At 44.0% G+C, this 22,315-nt stretch overlaps 1 protein-coding gene across 1 annotated transcript in view; it reads left to right on the forward strand.

The window, feature by feature from the left end:
* Positions 1 to 22,315, forward strand: part of ACP3 (acid phosphatase 3) — a 94,954-nt gene that overhangs the window by 12,969 nt on the left and 59,670 nt on the right. Inside the window, exons 3-5 of the mRNA XM_040432944.1 lie at positions 3,084 to 3,179; positions 11,700 to 11,786; positions 22,032 to 22,184. Coding sequence (XP_040288878.1) covers positions 3,084 to 3,179; positions 11,700 to 11,786; positions 22,032 to 22,184 — 336 coding nt within the window. The remainder of the gene's footprint in view (positions 1 to 3,083; positions 3,180 to 11,699; positions 11,787 to 22,031; positions 22,185 to 22,315) is intronic.

Below are 22,315 nucleotides of genomic sequence, written 5' to 3' on the forward strand. Positions count from 1 at the left end.
ACCATTCTTAGAGCAGAATGGCACAGAAGGTCCTGTCACCTGCCTGCACAAGAGGAACTTTTTTCATTTGGGCATGTAGTTGGCACAGATCGACATTGTCCTCTCCCTGCAGCAGGAGCTCCAACACTACTAACACCAGCAGCACCACATCCACGTCCACATCCCTTATTTGATGCTCTCCTCATTTTTTACAGTTACCCACCAAATTGGCTGACAGAAGAACAATTGTATTTCTATGTCACGAGTGAAAATGAAGTGTTGTGCACCTCAAAAAATTGCTATAGTTCACCGGCAGAAATAATAGATAGATTAACTCTTGTCTTTGTGTGTCACAGATGCAGATTAGGTGTACAGGCATCTCCCTTAACAAAAAAGGATATGTCCCTGCACAATTAACAGACGGATTAACTATTGTATTTCTGTGTCACTATGGCAATTGAAGTGTTTTGCACCCAAAAAATAGCTGTGTCACTGACAAAATTAACAGACAGATTATTGTATTTCCGTGTCACTGGTGCAAATAAGTAGTATTGCATCAACCAAAAATGCCTACAGGTCACCGTCAGACTGAACAGCCCGATTAAGTATTTCTGTGTCAATGGTGCAAAATTGTTGTATGCAGGGTCACATGGTGCGCTGGCCAATCACAGCCATGCAAATACTAAGCATAACTGTGATGGTGTCACGACACTAGTGGAATACTGGTGCAATCCAATGGCAGGGACTAGGCCCAAACATAGGAGGCATCGGAGTCTAGAACAGGAGGTAGCAGGAATGGAGATGAAGGCAGGGATCCAGACACACCGTGGCAGTATGCAGTGGAGATGGAGGCAGGTGTCCAGGAGTAGCAGGGTAAACCGCAAGAAGGAGGAACAAACCAGAGAGAAAGTTCCAGGCGAGAGGACTGCACAAGCAGGAGCTAAAACACAATACTCAAGCAATGAGTAACAGGCTTGAGAGGTTTAGATCTGGAAGTAAGAAGGCACCAGGTTGAGACACAATCCACCATCTTGACTGAGGGAAAACTTAAGGGCAAGACAGTCTGAACTACACAGACATAGCAGGATGATTCCTGACATTACTCCCACCTCAACAGCGGCCTCTGGACGAGACCTGACTTCGTCTCCCAGGATTTCTTTGGTGAAACTGTTTGATCAGTCGGGGAGCATTAATATTACTCACCGGTTCCCAAGAATTTTCTTTAGACCCATAACCCTGCCACTTAATGAGGTATTGTAGGTGGTTCCTGAACATTCTAAAGTACAAGATTTTGTCTACAACAAACTGTTCTTGCCCATCTATCTCCACCACATCGGGAGGAGGTGGGACACGTTCCGGAGAAGGGTTGGGCACGGCAGGCTGTAGTAGAGGCACATGAAAAACAGGATGTATCTTCATAGATCGTGTGAGTTTGAGCCGAACAGCTACTGGACTAATTATCTTGATAAGGCCCAACATCGTACCTAGGATTTCTACTGAGGTTGATAACGCTATGTTAGCTGCCTGAAGGCCCATAAAATAAAAAAACACTCATGGTGCAATTCACCACCATCAAGGCACAATTACGAAGCGGTGTTTCCAACTACCATCTTGTCAGATTTTTCCTTTAGAGCCTTAAAGAATCTCAGTTCAGCATTTGATTGACCTGTCCCCTTTTGGAGTTGTCTACAGTGTTAGTTGCACTGACTAAACCTCAGTTTAAGGGCTTGTTCACACAAACGTTTTTTGGGTTCCGTATACAGGCCGTTTTTTGCGTTCCGTATATGGAACCATTCATTTCAATGGTTCCGCCAAAAAAACTGAATGTACTCCGTATGCATTCCGTTTCCGTATTTCCATTTTTCCATTCCGTTAAAAGATAAAACATGTCCTATTATTGCCCATAAATTATGTTCCGTGGCTCCATTCAAGTCAATAGGTCAGCAAAAAAAAGGAACACATACGGAATGTACTCCGTATGTCTTCCGTATCCGTTCCGTTTTTGCTGAACCATCTATTGAAAATGTTATGCCCAGCCCAATTTTTTCTATGTAATTACTGTATACTGTATATGCCATACGGAAAAACAGAACGGAACCGGAGACACTACTGAAAAAAAAACTGAAAAACGGATCCGGGAAAAACGGCCCTCAAAACACTGAAAAAGACATACGGTCGTGTGAACGAGTCCTAAAACATTAGATTATTCTTTTCACAGCTTCATCATTTTCAATAGATGTCATCTCCTATACAAGGCATATTAGGGTACTTTCACACTAGCGTTAGAAGAATCCGGCAGGCAGTTCCGTTGCAAACGGATATCATTTGTTTCTGGATCCAGATGGGAATCTGTCTGACAAATGCATTGAAATACCGTATCCATGTCTCCAGTATCATCCGGAAAAACTGGTTTTTTTTTCAAATTTTTAAAGGTATGCGCAGACCGGAAAACCGGATCTGTCGATGCGCCAATTTCCTGAACACTTGGTACCGGATCTGGAATTAATATACTTCAATGGAAATGAATGCCGGATCCGCCAATCCGGCAAGTGTTCTGGAATTTTAGCCGGAGAAAATACAGCAGCATGCTGCGGTATTTTCTCCGGCCAAATACCGTAAAAGCGACGGAACAGAAGACATCCTGATGCATACTGAATGGATTGCTTTCCATTCAGAATGCATTAGGACAAAACTGATGCGTTTTTTTCCGGTATTGAGCCCCTATGATGACACTCAATACCGGAAAATTTAATGTTAGTGTGAAAGTAGCCTTAGTGAACTACAGGATATGTCATGCAAGGGACAATACAGATCTAGGATCTATAACATTATGACGAGGAGGAATGGCATTCCTTTTAATTTCACTCCCTTTAATAAATGTAATATTTTTCTATAAAAATACACTGGCTCTTCCTTTTCAGCTGTATAGTGATTGATTGGTTAATTGATTATTACTGCTTTTTAACCTGTCTCTGTTTAGTTGCACCTAGGGAGGTTTAACCAATTTGCGACTGCCTAAAGGCTACAAGAAATTATCATTTCAAGTAAATACATTTTCATCGCACACGTATCTATATTTTATTAATAATTGTGTTATTTCACAGGTATTTCGTCATGGTGATAGAAGTCCTAGTATGACATATCCTAACGACAAATATCAAGAAAACTCTTGGCCAGATGGGTTTGGACAGCTGACTCAGGTATGCTAAATTGAAAAATAAATAAGTAAATACATATATAAATATATTTATTAAAACATTATCATTCCCCCTATACCATGTTTGCAGCTTTTTAAATGATACTGTAACAAAAGATTTTCGCAAGTTGCGTTTCTACTCTGCCCTAACCACTTTCTGAAAAGGGGTCGGAGTGAGTAGGCTAGGCATAGTTATCGTCATTTATGCCAGTTTTCTGGCATAAATAAAGACAGAAATCTATGGCAGTAGGCACACAAGCTGCCAGTGGATGAGCCTTATTAATAATGAGGCCTGCGCCTTGTCATACATTAGACACATCCTCTGGCAGAACAGGGGATATTAAGACCAGCGTAAAAAGGCCTCAATTTCAACCCATTGTTTTTATATTTCATGATCAGCCCATTTAATGACAACTGTGCAATGAAAAATTTCCCCTGTGATGGCTCTGCAGGGGATTAACCACTTGTCTTGTTCCCTAACAGATTACTGCTCATTTATTGGGATCCTAGCAGTGAGACCTGGTTTGCCAACCATTAATACATTTACTGATAATCTACAAAAAGTGTTTGTGTCTGCCATCTGTAGTGCCCAGCAGAAAAAAACACCATCTATGCTTTTACACGCATCGGTTTTCGTCCGTCCAATTCTCTGCATATGGTATTTGCCAGGTTGTAGCCGGATCTCCGCCGGTCCCAATTATAGTTAATGGGGCCAGACAGCAATGCTGTAGCTTCCAGCAATGCCAAAATACAGAGAGATATACAAGCGTGTGAAACTAGTCTAAACTGTACACTCAAAACACCTTAGGGTACTTTCACACCAGCGTTATTCTTTCCCGTTATTGAAATACGGTAAAAGGTCTCAATACCGGAAAAAAATGAATCAGTTTTGTCCAACAGCTAATGCATTCTGAATGGAAAGCAATCCGTTCATTATGCATCAGGATGTCTTCCATTCCGTCCCTTGTACGGTATTTGACCAGACAAAATACCGCAGTTTGCTGCAGTATTTTTTCCGGCCAAAATCCCCGAACAATACCACACTTGCCGGATCCGGCATTAATTTCTATAGAGATGTACCAAGTGTTCTGGAAATTGCCGCATTGCCAGATCCAGTTTTCTAGTCTGCGCATGCGCCGGCATATAGGAAGATCTAGTTTTGCTTTTGATCTTTGAAAAAATTTAAATACTGGATCCGTTATTCCAGGTGATACCAGATGAGACGGATCCAGTATATCACCGGATCCGTCTAACGGATCCGGGAAAAAAAGCTTTTTTGATTGTATACGGCTTGCCGGATCTGGCAGGCAGTTCTGTTGCCAGAACTGCCTGCCGGATTCTAACAACACTAGTGTGAAAGTACCCTTAGATGCAGAAAGTAGGGCACAGTACCACTTATCTTGTCCTGTATAATTGGTGTAATTTCTAGTATCTGCTCATACACTGCATATACAAATATACTGCACGGTATAATTTCTCCTGTTCTGCATACTGGGTGTAATTATCAGTATCTGCCCTTATTCTGTATATATTAGTGCTGCACATTACCACATCTCTTGTCCAGTAAGCTAGGCATAACAGCTTAGTATCTACTCTTATTCTGTACATAGGAGGACACTGTACAGTACCACTCGTCTTGTCCTATATGCTTAGTGTATTTCCCAGTATCTCCTTTTATTATGTATATACATGAATGGATGTAATTCTCTATCTGCAATTATTCTGCTTATATGGATATGCCGCAAGCCCAGGAGAAACAGGGCAAAGAATAGGAGTGGCAACAACAGTTGTTTACACAACTCACAGTGTCAGTCCTCACTGCTATGGCCGGCAGTGACTGGATGAGTGCTGCACACTGCCACTTCTCTTTTCCTATATGCTGGGCGTAACTGCTTATCATCTACCCCTATTCTGTGGACACTTCACAGTACCCCTTCTCTTGTCCTGTATGCTGTGTGTAATTTGCAGTATCTCCTCTTATTGTTCATATACATGGATGTTGCACAATACCACTTCTTGTCCTGTATGCTTGGTGTAATTCACAGTGTTCTGTTTTATTCTGTATATATGGGCACTGCACAGTACAACTTCTCTTGTCCTGCATGCTGGGTATAATTACTCATTATATTCAATTATTGTATACTGTACATACAGGTGAAACTCGAAAAATTAGAATATTGCGCAAAAGTCCATTTATTTCAGTAATGCAATTTAAAAGGAATTGCATTAATGCAGTTTAAAATTAGAATTTTGTGAAAAGGTTCAATATTCTAGGCTCAAAATGTCACACTCTAGTCAGCTAATTAATCCATACCCCCTGAGCAAAGGGTACTTCAAAATTGTGACTTTAGGGTTTCTTAAGCTATAAGCCATAATCATCCAAATTATAACAAATAAAGGCTTGAAATATCTCGCTTTCCATGTAATGAGTCTATCTCATATGTTAGTTTCACCTTTTAAGTTGCATTACTGAAATAAATGAACTTTGCACAATATTCTAATTTTTCGAGTTTCACCTGTATGTATACTGCACAGTACCATCCTGTATCCTGGATGTAATTATCTACCTACAATTATTCTGCATTTATGAACATGCCGCAAGCCCAGGAGATGCGGAGCGGAGGATAGCAGTGGCAACAACAGTTGTTCACACAAATCATAGTGTCAATCATCACTCTGATGCCTCCTAGGGCCGGGCAATAACTGAATGGGTGCTGCACACTACCACTTCTATTGTTCTGTATGCTGGGCATAACTGCTTAGCATCTACTCTTATTCTGTACATATGTGGGCAGTGCGCAGTACCACTTCTCTTGTCCTGTTGTTTAAAGAAATCAAAGTGTCAATCCTCACTCTGATGCGTCCTAGGGCCAGACTGTGACTGGATGCAGGGCTGGTTTTAGCCCTGGGTAAAATCAAAAGTGGGGCCCCAAATCTTGTAATAATGTACTAACAACACAGTTACATTCTGTCGATTCTGGCGCTTCCTCACAGATTTACACCCCGTAAAGCTCCTCACACAGTTCTTCACCCTCATGGCCCCAGAATATGCCACATGCCCCCTCCCCTTACAGCAATGAGTTCCCATTACTCACAGCATCTTAGAGTGTTAAAAACCAGAAGCGCAGGATTCCTCTTTAGGCGTGCTATCCCCCACAGGAGATCAGGGAAAGCACCTTGTTCTAAAAATGAGTCGCAGCCTGTACTAGGCTTCCAGGCTCATTGTTAGTATATCCCAGTTTAGACCACTAGATGGCAGCAATGAACTGTGATAAAGTGATTTCTATACAGAATAATGGAGCAATTTACAGTACAGACCAAAAGTTTGGACACACCTTCTCATTCAAAGGGTTTTCTTTATTTTCATGACTATGAAGGTATCAAAACTATGAATTAACACATGTGGAATTATATACATAACAAACAAGTGTGAAACAACTGAAAATATGTCATATTCTAGGTTCTTCAAAGTAGCCACCTTTTGCTTTGATTACTGCTTTGCACACTCTTGGCATTCTCTTGATGAGCTTCAAGAGGTAGTCCCCTGAAATGGTCTTCCAACAGTCTTGAAGGAGTTCCCAGAGATGCTTAGCTTTTGTTGGCCCTTTTGCCTTCACTCTGCGGTCCAGCTCACCCCAAACCATCTCGATTGGGTTCAGGTCCGGTGACTGTGGAGGCCAGGTCATCTGGCGCAGCACCCCATCACTCTCCTTCATGGTCAAATAGCGCTTACTTTCAAAGTTTTCCCAATTTTTCGGCTGACTGACTGACCTTCATTTCTTAAAGTAATGATGGCCACTCGTTTTTCTTTACTTAGCTGCTTTTTTCTTGCCATAATACAAATTCTAACAGTCTATTTAGTAGGACTATCAGCTGTGTATCCACCTGACTTCTCCTCAACGCCACTGATGGTCCCAACCCCATTTATAAGGCAAGAAATCCCACATATTAAACCTGACAGGGCACACCTGTGAAGTGAAAACCATTTCAGGGGACTACCTCTTGAAGCTCATCAAGTACCACTTTTCTTACCCTGTATGCTGGAGCTAATTTTCAGGATCTTCTCTTATTCTATAGTATATACTGTATATGAACCCTGAACAGTACCACTTTTCTTGCCCCTGGTTGTTTATTTTATATTTATCTTAATCTCCATATAAGGACACAGCACAGTAGTACAGTACCACTTCCATTGTCCGTTATGCTTGGTATCATTCTCAGTATCTGTCTATATATACAGAGTACGAACAGATACTGAGCAGTTTCCCCCAGTATACAAGAGAAGAGAAGAGGTACTGTGCAGTGTCCATATTTACAAAATAAGAGCAGATACTGAGCATTACACTCAGTATACAGGACAGGAGAAGTGGTACTGAGCAGGGTCCATATATACAGAATAAGAGCAGATGCTGAACTTTTGCATATATGGACACTGCACAGTAGGAATATGACAACAAGTGCAGGATTTTTTTAATGCAATGGATTGAATCATCATTGGAGAGAAAGTATTAAAGACAAGTAATATATCTCCTCCTTTTTTGAATCCACACCTGGTTTTTCCTTCAATAATCCCATAAAAAAAACTGCACATGTATCCATAACCTTACACTACTTTTGTTCTGTATGCTGGGTATAATTCAAAGTACTGTATCTGTTCTTATTCTATATTTTTTGACACTGTACAATACCACTTCTCTCATCATGTGCTGTGTGTAATTCTCAGTATCTGCTATTATTCTGTATATATCAACACTGCATGGCACCACTTCTCTTTACCCTCTATGCTGTGTGCAATTCTCAGTATGCTATCTTATTATGTAGATATGGACACTGCACAGGACCACTTCATTTTTTCCGTATGTTGGCAGTGCCGTAGCTATAGGAGTCGCCAGTGGCACAAAGCTTTAAAAGATGCAATGCGCCTTATAAAGCGAATACTAGTGAGTGCTTCCATTATGAAAGTGCTCACTGGTATGAAAGAGGCACAGGGAGCGGTGAGTGAAGGACTGTTCTCACCTCTTCTCCCTGGTCTGCTCCGGGTGCGATGCATTGCCCTGACTGTGTACAGCATCAGGCTGTAGAGCGCGCACTATGACCTGACGCTGTACACAGTCAGGTCACAGTGCAGCCCAGCACCCAGAGAAGACTAGGGAGCATGACTGCAAGAGAGGACTCCGGAACTGCAGAGTTGCAGCGGAGAAGGAGAGGTAAGTAAATGTATTTATTTTGGGTCTGATCTGAGGTCTGACATGGAGATCTAAGGGGGTATGATAGGGGGTCTGAGATTTGATATGGGGGTCTGATATTTCATATGGGGTCTGATTTGAAGTCTGATGGGGGTCTGAAGATCTCATATAGGGGTCTGGTCTGAGGATCTGATATGTGGTCTGATCTGAGGTCTGATATGGGGGTCTGATTTGAGGTCTGATATGGGGGTCTGACTTGAGGATCTGATATGGGGGTCTGATTTGAGGTCTGATATGGGGGTCTGATTTGAAGTCTCATATGTAGTCTGATATGGGAGTCTGATTTGAGGTCTGATATGGTGGTCTGATTTAAGGTTTGATATGGAAGTCTGATCTGATACGGAGGTCTGATGTGAATGGTTAGGGGTTATGTAAGGGGGTATTTTATGTACTGATGCACATTATAAGGGGGTATTTTTTGTACTGGCACACATTTTAAGGGAGTATTTTTATACTAGTGCTCATTATAAGGGGGTATTTTTGTACTGGTGCACATTATAAGGGGGTATTTTTTGCACTTGCACATTTAAGTTTTTTTTTGTATTGGCACACATTAAAAGGGGGTATGTTTTGTACTCGAACACATTATAAAGGGATATTTTTGTTCTAACACACATTATTCTGTAAGTGGGTATTTTTGTACCTGCACATATTATAAGGGGGTATTTTTGTACTGGCACACATTATACAGAGAATTAATAATACTGGCAGAACATGCTTACTAGTATGGGCACAATGGGAGCACTGTTAACACTAAGTGCACTCTGGCAGATAATTATTACAATCGGTGAGACTTTGGGAAGCACTATTACTGTGGGGTTGGGGAAAACCTGGCACATTATCAGCTTAGCACAATTATTTTTGGGGGACATTATGTTTACAACACTATTAGCATCAGTGACACTATTTGCTGGACACAGTTTTTTTTTTTAGGGCACTGTGTGCCAATATTTATTGGAGGGGGCACTCTCTGTGTGGTACTAGTATTTCTGAAGTACAGTATTGGGGAGCACAGTGGGCACAGTATTGGAGATGGCAGGTTGGTGTGTTGAGAAGGTGGGAGGATGATGAAAAAGTAGGAAAATAAGATGTCTGTCAAAATCTGCAGAGGCATGAGATGGTTAAAAGAAATCATCATGGTGGTCTGGTTTGAATGGAGAAGATGAGGAAAGAAAATATCTATATCAGAATAGACATAGCTGGATGTAAGGGGCATGTGGTGCAGTATTATCCTGTATGTTTTATATGTCTTTAACAAAAGGGCTGGAGGAAAGTGGTTAGGTTGAGATTTGGCATGGGTGGTTCAATTTTTGCCTCAGGCAGCAAAACGACCATGTGCACGTCTACCCCTTGCCACAAAGCACTGAGGCAAGGTTGGCCCAAGCTGAAGTCTGGCACTAGGGCCCATGAGCCTTTAGCTATTTAGCTATTTATTAGTATTTATATGTATGGATAATGCACAGTATTACTTTTATTACTATTGTTCTGTATGCTGGATGTATTTCTCAAGTTCTGCTCTTATTCTGTTTATTTGGATACTGTACCATACCACTTCTCATACTCCTGTACGCAGGGTGTAATTAGTATTCGTGCTTATCCTCTTTATATAGACACTACACAATACCACTTCTCTTGTCCTTTATGCTTTTCAGCATCTGCTCTTATTCGGTATACCTGTATATGGACAATGCATAGTCCCACTTCTCCGGTCCTAGATACTGGGTAACATTTTCAGTAAATGATCTCATACTGTATCCAGCAGTTTAACCCTTTAGATGCTGTGGTAAAAAACAAATGAAGCATCTAAAGGGTTTAACAGAGGCACGGTAACCATCATCAGCACCTTGCACTGCAATTTCGCAATGTCAATCGGTTGGCGGAGATGGGCGTAATGAAGGCCTTTCATCATTAGGCTGACAAGAACAAGATGTTTTTTACTGACCTACAGAATATATTATTGACCTTCATTATTTATGCTGAATGTTAAACAGTGCAAAATTCAAAACATACAAAATATCAATTTTTTTTCCCCCCTATAAATAAAATGAATAAAAGATGCCCCATAAATGAATAAAAGATGCCCCAAGTGGTGCCATTGTAAAATACAAATCATCCTTTAAAAAACAAGCCCTCAGATGTTGATGAAAAAATTATAAACGTATGACTTACAAACTGATGAATAAAAAAAAAATCTGTGTCTTTAAAGGATTTATGTGACCAAATAAATTAAAACTAAGCAACAGCAGTGGAGTATGTAAAAAAGCAAGCGTCCCCCATCCCTGACATTTCCAGTGCACACTGAATCAGAAGTGATGAAGTGCTGTTCCGTCTCATATGACCACTGCAGTCAATCACTGACCTCAGCAGTCATGTGTTCAGGACAGGAGCCGCAGCACTGGAATGGAAGGAATTTCATAAGGTGAGTAACTTTAAAAAACATTTTTTAACACACACCCCTTTCTTTGCTTAAGGCTACATGCACACAAACTTATTTTGTTTCCGGGTCCGTTCCATTTTTTTGGCAGATAGGATGCGGACCCATTCATTTTTATGGAGCTGTTAAAAAATGCAGATAGTCAACCGTTTGTTTTCCGCGTCAGTGGTCCGTGGTTCCATTCTGCAAAAAAAAATTAGCATGTCCTATTCTTGTCCATTTTGCGGACAAGGATAGGCATATACAATGGATCCTCAAAAAAAAAACGGATGCCATATGGACGTCATCCGTTTTTCTTTGCGGATCCGCAATTTGCGGACTGTAAAACACATACGGTCGTGTGCATGTAGCCTAATTTAATATTTTAGTCTGACTACCCCTTGAAACACGCAGACTTTTATGCCTTTAGGATGGATTGAGTTCTTGCATTCTTTCGTCCACACATTCCATGAACCATAACTTTTCATTTTCCCTCAACGTCAATGTAATAGGGTTTGGTTTTTGTGGACAAGTTACAGTTTTTACTGGCATCATTGCAAGGAACATACAAATTATTAATTGATTTTTATTACATTTTTGGAAGGGCAATGGAAAAAAATAGGCAAAAATGGAAACAAAAGCTATAATTACAACTATGTGGACCAAGCATGTTTATGTACTGTAATTGTCTCTTTTCATGAGCACAGTGGGAAAAATTGTAAATGGACTACACAAAAATGTGTCCTTCCCTGTACAAATCAACCTGGTTTTCCAACACTATGCATACATCATAAAATTGTGATAATGTAAATATGAATCCTGCCATTTTCTTTTTTAATCAGTACTTGTTACTCTCAATTAACAGCTTGGCATGGAGCAACACTATGAGCTGGGGAAGTATTTGAGGAAGAGATATTCTGGATTTCTGAATGAGACCTACAGTAGGCATGAGGTAAACATATCTGTGTTTCTCAATATAACCATGTGCTTTTCATATCCATTAGTAAGTTAAAGGGGTTATCCAACACTTTAGCAGACATTACAGAGTGTCTGACCTGCTGTGGTGGTCATACCTGGTCCCCACCGCTGGATTTGGTTTCTATCACTCCACGGCCGGCTATTCATCTCCCTTTTGTGCTGATATCAACATCCTGTTGATAAAGCAATAGAGATTGGACCCAGAGGTGGGGACCACGTAAGTATGATCACCATCGTGGGCTGGCCACTCTGTGGGGTCTGCTATAGTATTTTATAACCCCTTTAAACTATGGGGTATGTAAATGATAATATAATTTTAATAGTATGACAAATATACATTATGTGATGCAATCATAATTCCACAGAAATTGAATGATAGTGGAGGGCAAAATGGATTTCAGTGCACTGCATGCAATTTCTTTTCTGTGCCCAAGTACAAAAAATTGTGGAATTTCAATGAAAAATGTAATGTCAAAAGCTTGCCTCATGAAGAAAACCCCTTGTCAGATTGATGTCAGCCCAGCAAACAAATGATTGACAGTTGTCCATCTTCAGTATCTGATGCCGATTAACTAGGGGAAGCTCTGAGGAGCCATACATGAAGATGAACTGTTGTTTTAAAGGGGTATTCTGTTTTCTCACCTAATGTTGGTACGGGGAAACAGCTTTATAATAGAAGGAAAGCAGCAGACTGATCAATGTGTTTATGCTAGTTGTCTGACATGGATACCCTGAGAAATATGGTGCTCAAAAGATAGGCCATCACTTGTAAAATCATGGAATACTCCTAGGTAGTGTTGGGCGAGCATACTCGGCCGAACACCATTTTCACTCAAGCATCGCGATGCTCGGCACATCGCGGTGTTCGGCCGAACACCGCGTGTGCTCGAGCGCGATGCTCGAGTCTCCTCCCCGTACTTTTGTTGGCTGCTACGCAGCCAATAAACGTGCGGAGAAGTACTGGCCCTCAATGCAATGCCGTAGCCATGTTGGTTACTGGCATTACAGTGATTGGCTGGCTGGAGTGCGTCATCTGGTTCTATATAGCACCCAATGACACATGGTTCGGCTCAGTCTTAGTCAGGGAGAGCTGCAGCAGAAGGGACAGATAGTGTAGGGACAGGAATTGTTTAGTGTTGAAAGGTGTTAGAGACCCAAAAGTCCTTTTAAGGACTATTGTTTTATCTGGCTGCAATATATATTATTAGCGCAACCTGGGCTAAATTGCGTGCAATTGTTTGGCTGCTGCTGACATTGACACAACCTTTGCTACATCTCCTGCATAACGTTTGCACATCCTAAATATCTGTGACATTTAGTCTAATTTTTTCGCCGCTGGTGACAGCGACATTACCTGCGTTACATCTCCTGTATAACGTTTGCGCATCTAAATATCTGTGACATTCAGTCTAATTTAATTGCGCATACACTTACAAAACCTGTGATACTGTACGTGTGACATACTTGCAAGAATATATACCATTTAATATGCTCAAGGCGAGCAGTAAGCGAAAGGGAAGTGGCCGTGCTGCTGATGGTGCACGCAGAGGCCGTGGCCCTGGCCGCGGTGCAACTGTGCCTGCTGCCAGAGCATAAGAAACACACTCATCCATAATACCTAGCTTCATGTCCCAGTTTGCAGGGCGGCGCAGGACACCACTCTCGAAGTCACACGAGTGTGACCAGGTGGTCGGTTGGATTGCAGCAGATAATGCTTCCAGTCGGTTAAGCACCACCCTGTCTTCCACAAAGTCCAGTCTCAGTAGCCAAGAGTCTGGTCAACAGAATCATCACCCTGATCCTCCTTCCTCCCACCATGGAGAGTCTTGGCAAACAAGTGATCCCACACTCTGATATTCAGAGGAGCTCTTTTCAGTGCCATTCCTTGATTTGGGCCTCTCGCCAAGCCCGCTTGAAAAGAGACATGAGGAGATCTTGTGCACTGATTCCCAAACTCTTGAGCATCCACAGTCAGAAGAAGATGACGGTAGGGAACGGCAATTAGTGTTTCATGAGGTAGATGATGATGATGAGACACAGTTGCCAATAAATCAACGGCAATTAGTGTCTCAAGAGGTTGATGATCAGGATGAGACACAGTTGTCAATAAGTGAGGTTCTTGTTAGGTCAACAAGTCAGGAGGATGACCAGAGTGAGGAAGTGGAAGAGGAGGTAGTGGACGATAAAATCACTGACCCAACTTGGGAAGGTGGCAAGCCGAGTGAGGACAGCAGTACAGAGGGGGAGGGATCTGCTGCACCGCAACAGGCTGGAAGAGGCAGTGGGGTGGCAAAAGGGAGAAGGAGGGCCACACCAAACAGGCCCACAACTGTTCCTCGGGGCACCCTCTTGTGGCAATCTCCCTTGCCAAGGGGTAAGTGTTCCGCAGTCTGGTGCATTTCTTGAGGAAAGTGCGGATGATAAAAGAATTGTCATTTGCAACCTGTGCCTTACCAAAATGAGCAGGGGCATGAACGCTAGCAACCTCACCACCACCAGCATGATCCACCACATGGCATCAAAGCACCCTAATAGGTGGGCCGAACACCTGGGTCCACAGTGTCTGCGGGTCACGACACGACCTCCTCTTCCCCTGTGTTACGTGCTGACCAATCCCCTGTCCAAGACACAGGCCCGGATGCCTCCCACCCTGCACCTGGACCTTCGCAAGCACCATCAGCTAGCACATCCACTTCTGTGTCCCAGCACAGCGTACAGATGTCCATACCACAGGCCTTTAAAGGAAAGCGCAAATACCTAGCCACTCACCCACAGGCCATAGCACTAAATGTGCATCTTTCCAAATTGCTGGCCCTGGAAATGTTGCCATTTAGGTTTGTGGACACTGAGGCTTTCTGCAGCCTGATGGCGGAGGCCTTCCCTCGTTACTCAGTCCCCAGCCGCCACTATTTTTCCAGGTGTGCCGTCCCTGCCTTACACCAGCATGTATCCCGTAACATCACCCGTTCCCTGACCAATGCAGTTATTATAAAAGGTCCACTTAACGACTGACACATGGACAAGTGCTTTTAGCCAGGGACCCTACATTTCCCTGATGGCACACTGGGTGAACGTTGTGGAGGCTGGGAGCGAGTTGTACCCTGGGATGGCACAGTTGCTACCGACGCCAAGGATTGTGGGCCCTAATTCCATCAGGGTTTCCGCCACCACCTACGTTAGTGGCTCCAACCCCCACTTGCAGCACCAGTCAGCCATCAGTCGGTAGCTGGAAGCAGTGTAGCACTGCAGTGGGGAAGCGTCAACAGGCGGTGCTTAAGCTGATCTGCTTAGGTGACAAACAGAACATTGCCGCAGAGCTGTGGCAGGGTATAAGGGACCAGACTGAGCTATGGCTCTCGCCACTAAACCTTGTGTCTGATAATGGCCGTAACTTGGTGGCGGCTTTGGAGCTCGGCAAGCTTATACACAGACCATGCCTAGACAACGTGTTCAACTTAGTGGTTCAGTGGTTTCTCAAAACCTACCCCAATTTGCCTGAGCTACTGGTGTGTGCCCATTTCCAAAAGTCATCTACAGCTGCCTCCAGTCTGGCAATGCTGCAGCAACGCTTGCAATTGCCAGCTCACCGACTGTTGTGTGACGGGAGCACATGCTGGAACTCGACGTTCCACATGTTGGCCAGGCTTTGTGATCAGCAGAGGGCAGTAGTGGTATACGAGCTGCAATATGGTTGTCGCCTTTCCAGTCAGCTTCCGCTCTTCACAAGCGACAAGTGGGCATGGATGTCTGAACTCTGTGAGGTTTTACGCAATTTTGAGGAATCAACACAGATGGTAAGCAGTGATGCCGCTATTATCAGCGTAACCATCCCACTTCTGTGTCTACTAAAATGCTTGTTGCTCACAATGAAGGCAGACGCTTTGCATGTGGAAGAGGTGGAAATGGGGGAAGACAGTACACAGGGTGATAGCCAGACCACTCCATTCGTCTTCTCAGCGAGAATTGGATGATGATGAGGAGGAGCAGGAGACGGTTGCCTCCGCTACAGAGGGTAGTACCTATAGCAGGTTTATTTCATCTGTTCAGCATGGATGGGCCGAAGAGGAGGAAGAGGATGAGAGTCATCCTGCTGATGAGGACAGCGAAGTCTTGTCTGTTGGGACTCTGGCACATATGGCTGACTTTATGTTATGCTGCCTTTCCCGTGACCCTCGCGTTATATGCATTTAAGCCAACACCGATTACTAGTTGTTCACCCTTCTTGACCCCCGCTACAAAGAGAACTTCTTATCTCTCATTCCTGTGGTGGAGAGGACTAGCAAGATGGTGCAATACCAGAAAGTCCTTGTGGAAAAATTGCTCCAAAAATTTCCAGTTGACAACGCTGGCGGCAGAGTACGTAGTTCCTTGGGCAACCAAGGAGGGGAGACGAGGGGAACACACAGCAGGTCCAACAGAGGCAGGGCAACACTCTCTCCAAGGCCTGGGACAGTTTCATGACACCCCGCAGCACCCTCACCCTGATGCGCAGCCTAGTGTCACAAGAAGGGAAAAGTATTGGAAGATGGTGAAGGAGTACGTAGCAGACCGTGTCAGCGTCGTCAGTGATCCCTCTGTGCCTTACAACTATTAGGTGTCCAAGCAGGACATGTGGCACGAACTGGCGCTCTACACCTTGGAGGTGCTGGCCTACCCTGCTGCCAGCATTTTGTCAGAGCGGGTATTTAGTGCTGCTGGGAGCATAATAACTGACAAGCGCATCCGCCTGTCAACTGAAAATGCTGACAGGTTGACTTTTATCAAAATGAACAAGGATTGGATTGCCCCTGACTTCTCTACTCCACCAGAGGAAAGTGGCTGAACCTAATGGCACTTTAAATGTGACGTTTATGGTGTATTGAATACACTGTATTCTCATGCACCCCTTCCACCACAAAAAAGGGTATATGGTTCAATCTTCCTTTTCTCGTCCTCCTCCTCCATCATATCAACATGCTTATTAGGCTGCCCTTGCTCCTAATGTTTTAGAGGGTCAGCTCAGCAGCAGACCCTCACCCCTAATGTTTTAGAGGGTCACCATCAGGACCTCACCCATAATGTTTTAGATGGTCAGATCAACAGCAGGCCCTCGCCCCTAATGTTTTAGAAGGTCAGCTCAGCAGCAGACCCCCACCCATAATTTTTTAGAGGGTCACCATCAGGACCTCACCCATAATGTTTTAGATGGTCAGCTCAGCATCAGGCAATCACCCCCAATGTTTTAGAGGGTCAGCTCAGCAGCAGACCTTCACCCTAATGTTTTAGATGGTCAGATCAGCAGCAGGCCCTCGCCCCTAATGTTTTTGAGGGTCACCAGCAGGCCATCAATCATAATTCTTCAAGGGTGTGTATGATGCCCTCCTTTATGTGTAATAAAGGGTATATTGGAGTGCCGGTTCCTTGTCATTTTTGGCAGCCCTGTCACTTAGTGCATAGGCTTTCTGAGTGTAGGATTCCCACTACCTGAACAATTGTACCAATATGTGAATGAGGCCCTCCTATATGTGATATACAGGTTGTATAGGAGTGCCTCTTCCTTGTAATTTTTGGCAGCACTTGCACTTTATATACAAGTAAATATATAGGAAAGAATGTTTCCTAACAACTTTTCCTCTAAAATCGATTTTATGTTCGGTTTTGTGCATATTATTGTCAGTCTGTAAAAGTGGCATACTACTCAGACAACATTGTTCCCAGCAGCGTCCTGGGAGTAGAGATGCCGCGAACATAAAATTTTCCGTTCTTCGCGAATTTACGCAAGTGTTCACGACCGGGCGAACAGCCATAGACTTCAATAGGCAGGCGAATTTTAAAACCCACAGGGACTCTTTCCGGCCACAATAGTGATGGAAAAGTTGTTTCAAGGGGACTAACACCTGGACTGTGGCATGCCGGAGGGGGATCCATGGCAAAACTCCCATGGAAAATTACGTAGTTGACGCAGAGTGTGGTAAGTTGAATTAGCAATGCGATTAATATAACCTGCATTAATCGCATTGCGAATTCAACTTATAGCTAAGTTCCTAATGGTTGTATTGCTAGAATTGACGAATATAACGATCTAAGTTGCTAGAATATAACGCTAGAATATTGCTAGAATATAACGAAGATTGAGAATATAGACTATATTCTCAATCTTCGTTATATTCTAGCAATACAACCATTAGGAACCCAGCTCTAAGTTGAATTCGCAATGCGATTAATATAACCTGTATTAATCGCATTGCGATTACAACTTAGTCAAATTTGTGACACTGCAGCTTCAGAATGAATCTAAGATGGATGCTGTCCTTGCTTTTTGATAGGAGGTGGGAGGGTCTTGGAGGGAGGGTATGCTGATTGGCTGGAATGTGTCTGCTGACTGTGAGGTACAGGGTCAAAGTTTGCTCAATGATGATGTATAGGGGGCGGACCGAACATCGCATATGTTCGCTCGCCGAGGCGAACGCGAACAAGCTATGTTTGTCGGGCTCTGTTCGCCGGCGAATAGTTCGGGACATCACTACCCGGGAGTCCAAGATGCATCCAGACATCCTCCCCATGCTGCTCCCGAACCATTTCACTGGAGTTTCCAGCAATTTTTAACCTTTTCCTGTGAACCAGACACCCTCCCCTCTTCAGGGCAGGGGGTGCCTGGTTTAATGCTCGGGTTCTCCCATTGACTTCCATTGTGCTTAAAATTAAAATTAAGGGAACATCAGGTATCTGTTATATTTCACTAGCTAGAGTAGAGGAACGTGCTGTGCTAATCTGTCTGCCCAAAAAAGCTTACTGACCTAATGTAGACAACGTAACAAAGGGGCGTATCCTCTGGAAATATTGTAACAGTAAGGCCTCATGCACACGAGGTCCGCAAAAACGGGGTCCGTAGGTCCGTGATCCGTGACCGTTTTTTCGTCCGTGGGTCTTCCTTGATTTTTGGAGGATCCACGGACATGAAAAAAAAGTCGTTTTGGTGTCCGCCTGGCCGTGCGGACCCAAACGGATCCGTCCTGACTTACAATGCAAGTCAATGGGGACGGATCCGTTTGACGTTGACACAATATGGTGCAATTGCAAACGGATCTGTCCCCCCATTGACTTTCAATGTAAAGTCAGGAGTCCCTATTATACCATCGGATCAGAGTTTTCTCCAATCCGATGGTATATTTTAACTTGAAGCGTCCCCATCACCATGGAAACGCCTCTATGTTAGAATATACTGTCGGATATGAGTTAGATCGTGAAACTCAGATCCGACAGTATATTCTAACACAGAGGCGTTCCCATGGTGATGGGGATGCTTCAAGTTAGAATATACTAAGAACTGTGTACATGACTGCCCCCTGCTGCCTGGCAGCACCCGATCTCTTACAGGAGGTTGTGATCCGCACAATTAACCCCTCAGGTGCCGCACCTGAGGAGGGTTAATTGTGCGTATCATAGTCCCCTGTAAGAGATCAGGGGCTGCCAGGCAGCAGGGGGCAGACCCCCCTCAGCCCCCCCTCCCTCCCTCTATTGTATTCATTTCATTGGTGGCCAGTGTGCGGCTCCCTCTATTGCATTATTTTCATTGGTGGCCAGTGTCCGGCCCCCCCTCCCTCTATTGTATTATTTTCATTGGTGGCACAGTGTGCGGCCCTCCCGCCCCCCCTCCCTCTATTGTATTATTTTCATTGGTGGCACAGTGTGCGGCCCCCCCGGCCCCCCCTCCCTCTATTGTATTATTTTTATTGGTGGCACAGTGTGCGGCCTCCCCTCTCCCCCCCCCCCCGATCATTGGTGGCAGCGGAGAGTTCCGATCGGAGTCCCAGTGTAATCGCTGGGGCTCCGATCGGTAACCATGGCAACCAGGACGCTACTGCAGTCCTGGTTGCCATGGTTACTTAGCAATATTAGAAGCATCATACTTACCTGCTGCGCTGTCTGTGACCGTCCGGGAGCTCCTCCTACTGGTAAGTGACAGGTCTGTGCGGTGCATTGCTTAATGATCTGTCACTTACCAGTAGGAGGAGCTCCCGGCCGGTCACAGACAGCACAGCAGGTAAGTATGATGCTTCTAATATTGCTAAGTAACCATGGCAACCAGGACTGCAGTAGCGTCCTGGTTGCCATGGTTACCGATCGGAGCCCCAGCGATTAAACTGGGACTCCGATCAGAACTCTCCGCTGCCACCAATGATCGGGGGGGAGGAGAGGGGAGGCCGCACACTGTGCCACCAATGAAAATAATACAATAGAGGGAGGGAGGGGGGGGCCGCACACTGTGCCACCAATGAAAATAATACAATAGAGGGAGGGAGGGACCGCACTGGCCACCAATGAAATTAAAACTGGGGAGGGAGGGGGGTCTGCCCCCTGCTGCCTGGCAGCCCCTGATCTCTTTTAGGGGGCTATGATATGCACAATTAACCCCTCAGGTGCAGCACCTGAGGGGTTAATTGTGCGGATCACAGCCCCCTGTAAGAGATTGGGTGCTGCCAGGCAGCAGGGGGCAGTCATGTACACAGTTCGTAGTATATTCTAACTAGAAGCGTCCCCATCACTATGGGAACGCCTCTGTGTTAGAATATACTGTCGGATATGAGTTTCACGAAGTGAAAACTCAGCTCTGAAAAAGCTTTTATGCAGACGGATCTTCGGATCCGTCTGTATGAAAGTAACCTACGGCCACGGATCACGGACGCGGATGCCAGTCTTGTGTGCATCCGTGTTCTTTCACGGACCCATTGACTTGAATGGGTCCGTGAACCGTTGTCCGTCAAAAAAATAGGACAGGAAACACGGATCACGGATGCGGCTGCAATTTCCGATTTTTCCACGGACCCATTGAAAGTCAATGGGTCCGCGAAAAAAAAAAACGGAAAATGGCACAACGGCCACGGATGCACACAACAGTCGTGTGCATGAGGCCTAAGGCTAATTTCAGATTCTGTTAAAAAAAAAACAGACATAAGAAAGCAGAATGCCACACTATTTTGTCTGCTAAAATGCTGGGCTCCCTGTCAAAAATGTGTTACATTCTGTTATAGTCAATTAGGTCCTTTATCACTGTTTGGTTTTGCCATGATACATCTGGCACTGACACTTTTCTGTTCCTAGAATGCAACAGAAAAATGGAAATACTGGTGCAGAAGTGAAAATAGTCTAAACATGTATTGTAACAACTGTAGAGAGGGACAGACAAGGACAGTAGGTTCCTGAACTAGAATCCAGCTGCTTCCTCTACCTACTTACAGTGTAATCCCTAAATTGAAGAACCACAACTCGACAATGGTCCCTACACTAGTATAAGTGCAGGACAAACAAGACACACAAACAGACAACACAAAAGCAGAGTTGTGTGAAATGGGTCAGAACCAGACAGTTTATGCAGTACTAAAATATGAGTCAGAGAGAGGTCAGAAGACAAGCCAAGGTCAGAAACACAGAGTAATCAGTCAGCAAATGCAGGAACAGAGAGCAAGGAACCTAGCTAATAAGCCCAACAAAAACCATCACTTGCAATGGTGAAATGCACTAGGGAGTTTAAACAGAGAGCCAGGACAGAACCTGATTCGTCCGGTACCCTGACTCTCCCATGGGTCAGACCAGAAAGCAGAAAAGTAATTGAGCAGATGGTCTGTCATTCAGCCCACTGCTCGTCACTTTCAGTGCACATGTGCTACAGGGAGAAAGCAGAGCATTGTGTTCTGTAAGTAGGCACATGACCGCTTCATTGGGCGTGTGAGTGTCGGAGCATTGGACCTGATGAAGGGAGCACCAATCTCCAGAAATAACGTTTATTTGAATGATATTTGCTTGAAGACCTTCTGTACCAGCAGCGCAGTTGAAGACCTCCATATTGCTTCAATTGGTATTACCTCTTGAGGGAGATGCAACAACTTGGTTTTGACCCTATCGCCTACAGTAGAGTTGTGCCTATTGTTTGCACAACCATTTATTAGACAAATGCTAGAGCCACATCCAGGATAGATATTACCTATGTGTGCTGTTTATGATATTCTTTTGCAGTACATCCAGTCTCCTACCCTGTATAAAATTTTCATTTTGAAAAACAAACCACCATCATCTGAATGTAATAGTTAGATTGAATGTGACTAAAGTATTCTTCTGTTATATTTACATAATTTCCTTGCTGGCTGGGGCCAGTGCTTGAGGCTGCCACAGCCCCAAGTCTAATCTAGTTTCATGTATGTCTACTGAAAGAGTATTCTGACATGATTTATTCTGCTTTTAGGTTCATGTGAGAAGCACAGATGTGGATCGTACATTAATGAGTGCCCAAGCCAACCTTGCAGGCTTATATCCACCAGTTGGCCGGCAAATCTGGAACAAGAATATTGCATGGCAACCGATTCCAGTCCATACAGTGCCACTCTCAGAGGACAATGTGAGTTTTAAGAACTTCTTTGTAAAGTTTTGGGATATATAAGTGCAGTGTATAGTAGAATATTTATAAAATCACAGTAAAATGGCTTTACCATAATTTGGCATCAATGGAATATAATAGGTGCCAGATTA

The sequence above is a fragment of the Bufo bufo genome, chromosome 5 (genome assembly GCF_905171765.1).
Source record: "Bufo bufo chromosome 5, aBufBuf1.1, whole genome shotgun sequence".
Classification (NCBI taxonomy): Eukaryota; Metazoa; Chordata; class Amphibia; order Anura; family Bufonidae; genus Bufo; species Bufo bufo.